This window comes from Trypanosoma grayi (genome assembly GCF_000691245.1).
Source record: "Trypanosoma grayi strain ANR4 Tgr_1133_V1, whole genome shotgun sequence".
NCBI classification, from domain to species: domain Eukaryota; phylum Euglenozoa; class Kinetoplastea; order Trypanosomatida; family Trypanosomatidae; genus Trypanosoma; species Trypanosoma grayi.
Window position 1 is genome coordinate 1 of NW_008826752.1, and position 4,983 is coordinate 4,983.

The 4,983-nt window shown below is 54.4% G+C and overlaps 2 protein-coding genes across 2 annotated transcripts; both read left to right on the forward strand.

The window, feature by feature from the left end:
* Positions 1-53: 53 nt before the first annotated feature.
* Positions 54-3,083, forward strand: DQ04_11331000 (2-oxoglutarate dehydrogenase E1 component; the record flags this gene model as incomplete). Its single annotated transcript, XM_009316498.1, has 1 exon — positions 54-3,083. One exon carries the CDS (start codon positions 54-56, stop codon positions 3,081-3,083), a length of 3,030 nt encoding a protein of 1,009 aa, XP_009314773.1.
* A 1,262-nt stretch (positions 3,084-4,345) lies between these two features.
* On the forward strand, positions 4,346-4,942 carry DQ04_11331010 (putative protein NipSnap 3A-like; the record flags this gene model as incomplete). The annotated part of the gene is made up of 1 exon (XM_009316499.1): positions 4,346-4,942. The coding sequence occupies one exon, from the start codon at positions 4,346-4,348 to the stop codon at positions 4,940-4,942; it is 597 nt and encodes a 198-aa protein (XP_009314774.1).
* Positions 4,943-4,983: the final 41 nt, after the last annotated feature.

The window sequence follows — 4,983 nt, forward strand, 5'->3', positions numbered from 1 at the left end:
AAAAAAAAAGTAGAACAACACCAACTCAAAGCAACAAGCATTTGGTGAAGCAAATGATGCGTCGTCTCATTCCGGCGTCAACGATCGCACCGCAGCGGCGTGTCGTGGCGCGCAGTCTTGTGCTGCCGTCCATGTCGCTCCTGCAGCAGCACCGCAATCAGTCAGAGGTCCCGCCGCGCCGGCTGCTGTACGAAAACGACAGCTTCATCAACGGCGCGTCGGCCATGTACCTCGAGTCTATTTACCAGAGCTGGAAGGCGGACAGGAAGTCCGTTGATTCGTCGTGGGATGAGGTCTTCTCCGCGCGGGAGCTAGGATCGTACGATACGCCCATCCTCAGCTCGCCGATCCGCGTGCTACCTGCCACTGTCGGCGACGCCGTGACAGTGAAGCAGTCACTTGACGACTGCGGCCGCCTGACGTGGATGATTCAGGCATTTGAGGACCGCGGCCACCTGATGGCCTCCACCGACCCGCTCAACTACGACAACGATGACCCCACGCGACGCACGCCATCACGACGGTTCAGGGAGCTGCTGCGCCTCGACCTTGCCTTCTTTGGCTTCCTGCCGGACGACTACAAACGCGTGGTGCGGGTCGGCTTCCAGGACGAGGTGGGTGGCGTGCTGAACGCCCACAGCCGCCCCATGACCATCAAGGAGCTGCACGAGCACCTTACCAAGCGGTACTGCGGGAAGGTCGGGCACGAACTGTCACACATTGCCGACAACAGTATCGCTCGCTTTCTGCGCGAGGCGGTGGAGAGCGAGGGTGGGGTCTACGACCCGCTGCACCGCCGCTTAAGCAAGGAGGAACGGCTGTGGGCGTGGAACATCGTCGCCTCCTCCGTTCACTTTGAGGACTTCTTCAAGCGCAAGTACTCTACACAGAAGAGATTCGGCGCCGACGGGGCGGAGTCCCTTATCGTTGGCCTGCGTGCCCTCATGGACGCCTCGTCAAAGTACGGCGTGGAGAAGGTGAACATCGGCATGGCACACCGTGGTCGCCTCAATGTGCTCTACCATGTCGTCGACAAGCCGTTTCCGGTGATACTAAAGGAGTTCATGGGCATCACGGGGCCAGAGCTAGAACCGTTCAAGATTCAGTCCGATGTGAAGTATCACCTTGGAGCCCGCTCCACCACGACGCTGCGTAACGGCAAGAAGATGGCCACTGAGCTGCTCGCCAATCCATCACACCTCGAGGCGGTTAACCCCTTTGTGCAAGGATATACACGGGCAGAGCAGGTCTCATTTGGCCCCACTGGCCGCTCGAAAGTGCTCCCGATCGAAATACACGGTGATGCCGCATTCAGTGGTCAAGGCATCGCCTTTGAAACAATGGGCATGAGCGAGTTGGGTGAGTTCTCAACGGGCGGCACGATTCATGTGGTGGTGAATAACCAGATCGGGTTCACCACCGATCCCAAGTGCTCACGAAGCAGTGCCTACTGCACTGACTTGGGCCGTGTCTACCAGTGCCCAATTTTCCACGTCAATGGTGACTCCCCTGATGATGTTGTTCGTGTGTTTGAACTCGCAGCGGACTTCCGAGCCAAGTTCAACAAATCTGTTGTTATTGATCTCGTCTGTTATCGTCGTTTTGGACACAATGAAAACGATGATCCGACAATTACACAGCCTCTCATGTACAACCGCATTCAATCTATGGGCGATTTGTTCACCAAGTATTCAGAGGCATTGATTGCGGACGGGGTTATCACGCAGAAGCAACAGATGGCAAAGTCCATTTCCGAAAAGGAGCGGTATGGGGAGTTCCAGAGCAAGGCGGAAGGGGTTAAGTACGGTGAATTTCTCAAATCATGCATCCCAGAGCGGTGGAGAAATATGAAATATTCGGATCAGTTAGGCAATGTGACGTTAGAACCCACAGCTGTTTCTCTCACGCAACTGCAGCCTGTATTGAACGCACTAAAGGTTGTGCCAGATGGATTTGTGGTGCACCCCAAATTGCAAGTTGTGTTGGACCGCCGCAATGAAGCCCTGGCGAAAGGAAAAGGCATCGATTGGGGCGCGGCGGAGGCGATTGCATTCGGCTCACTGCTGGTGGAGGGAGTTCACGTGCGTGTGCTAGGAGAAGACGTGCAGCGTGGCACCTTCTCACAGCGCCACGCTGTCCTGCATAACCAAAGGAAAGCCTCCACCTATACCCCACTTGCACACATATGTGAGGGGCAAGCGATGTTCACCATCACCAATAGCCCTCTCAGCGAGTATGGCGTGCTTGGCTATGCCGGCGGCTACTCCCTGCACGACCCGAATGCACTTGTTATATGGGAGGCACAATACGGTGACTTCGCCAACGGTGCAGCTATCATCTTTGACCAATTCCTCTCCGCCGGTGAATCGAAGTGGAACCAGCAACAGTCGCTAATTGTATCGCTGCCGCACGGCTACGATGGGAAAGGTGCAGAGCACAGCAGCGGCCGCCTCGAAAGGTTCTTGCAGAGTGTCTCGGAAGATGCCGACACCCCCGCATACTCCCCAGAGGAGCGGGCACACCGTGTGAACCTGGAGGTGGTGTACCCCAGCACACCGGCACAGTACTTCCACCTGCTGCGCCGACACGTGCGGCGCAACTTCCGCAAACCGCTGATTTTATTCTTCTCTAAGCAGTTTCTCCGTTCCCCCAACGAGTCGACGATGGAGGAGTTCACATCGGGAAGGTTCTACCCCGTCATTGAGGATGCACTGGTGCCACCTGCGAAGGCGCGTCGCCTCGTGCTCTGTACTGGGCAGCTTTACCACATTTTGAAGAAGCGCCGCGAAGCGAAGGGGATCACCGATGTGGCCCTCGTCCGTATTGAAGAGCTCTCGCCGTTTCCGGTGGCAGAGGTGCAGAAGTTGCTGCAGGAATACAGCAATGCCGAACTGATGTGGGCGCAGGAGGAGCCGCGGAACCAGGGCGCATACAACCACGTGGAGCCCCGCATTGAATTCTACACTGATGGGAAGCGCGAACTGTTGTACGCAGGCCGATCCATCAGCGCGGCACCAGCCACTGGCCATAAGAGTGTGCATGACGCGGAAGAGAAGTACATCTGCGAGGTTGTCTTTGCGTAGCTGCGACCATCCACATACCCCGCTTACATACACACAGACATGTTTGCAGTGGATGTGATCAATCTTCCCTGACACATATCAGGTGCATATTAAGGACGAGACGTCCCCGTGCACGGGACCGTTCACTTAGGGTTAAAATGGACAGTTGCATCAAGCTATTGTCTTATATATTCAATCAAAACAATTTCAGTGGGGGTTTGCGTTGTTTTCTTCCTCCACGTTGAATTTCTATTACACAAATCGCCGTTGCGCACTCCCCACTCCCCTTTCGGGTGCCGCGTGCGCGTGTTGTGTTCAAGGAGTCCGGAGAGAAGCCGCGGAGAGTTGTGGAGTATCAACACGAGGAGCAGTAATGATGAGGGTGGGAACCATGAATTAATGCGTACATGCGCACGCGTGTGCGTGTGTGTGTGTGTGCCTGTTGCTCTGCTGCAGCTCGTGTAGAAAGGCACCTGCACACGCGTCCTTGTTGTTATTTTTCCTTGAGTTTTGTGTATTGTGAGTTGTTTGTGCCATTGGGCGAGGAAACTTTTTTTTTTGGGTTTCGGTTCTGCCTGCTGCCCCGCCCCGCCCGCTTGCGCTCCCGGGGGCGAAGTGGAGGCGGAGGGGGGAGGGGGGAGCGCGGAGAGAAACAAGCAGAGAGGGAGAGAGAGAGAGAGAGAGAGAGAGAGAGAAGGAATGTGAGTGAATGAGTCATGATAACAGCGGCAAAGGAAAAACAACAACAACAAAGAAAGAAATATGGTGAAATGTGTGAAAAAAAATATATATTTTTACCAACCCATGAAATATTTATATGCAGCTGACGAAGCTGCGGAGGATGAGCGGTTTAGTTGCAATCCTGGGAGGAGCAAGTAGGGAAACATACAATACGCATGGCAGGATGTTTCTTCCTGACGGTATCTATCTCTGTGTGTGTGTGGGTGGGTGAGAAAGGGGCAGGCATCTAAACCCGCACGCGTTTGGGTTGAGTCCTGCTTCCTCAATTCTGCTCGCGCCTCTCCTCTCTCTGTTTCTCGCTCTTCTTCTTAACAGCAGTGCCAACATAACAGGAGGGGAAAGCAAGGAAGTAAGCCAGTAGCAGCTTCTCTCGTCAACTCGCTCAAAGCCTATATCAGAAGTGGGAGACAACAACAAAAACAAGAGGCGAGCAGCACAAAGAGAAGAAAAAAAAAGCTGCCTGTCGAATTATATACCGTTCACAAAACAATTAACAATATCAAAAAAAAAAAAAGAAACACGCGAAGCGCAGGATCACCACCATGCTGCATCGCTCTTTCCCTTTTCGCTCCATCGCCCAGCAGAAAGTGTACGAGCTACGCGTTTATGACATTATACCGAACAAGTACGACACGTTTCACCGCATGTCGATGGAACTGCTGCCAATGCGTGCGTCTGTGAGCAGGTGCCAGGGCTACTGGGTGGTGCAGGTTGGTGGCGTCAACCAGATGGTGCACCTCTGGGAGTACGACTCGCTGCTTCACCGCTACCAGGCGCGCAACGCGCTTGAGAACGACGAGAACTGGAAGCTCCGCTACACGAATCCACGACGGGAGTGCCTCTCAGCACAGTCGAATATGTTGATGCGCATGATATACCGCGAGAACAGCCCGAGCACCCTTAGCTACAAGTACCTGCTCAAGATCACACCAGAGAAGGAACTTCTACTCACCACGCCTGGTGTAACACTGGCCGCCTCCTATGTTGTGACGGTTGGTGAGCACGAGGGGAAGTATGTACATATTGTGAAGGGCAAGATGCTTGACGATGTGGTGCCATTGGAGCCGACGCCAGGTAGTATTTCGAAGATCATGGGACCGGCGCGCTGGTCCTCGTCAATCGGCTGCCTCTGGCGGTGATGCAAGGGCAATATGCAGGTGCAATAGCGGACAAAAAAAAA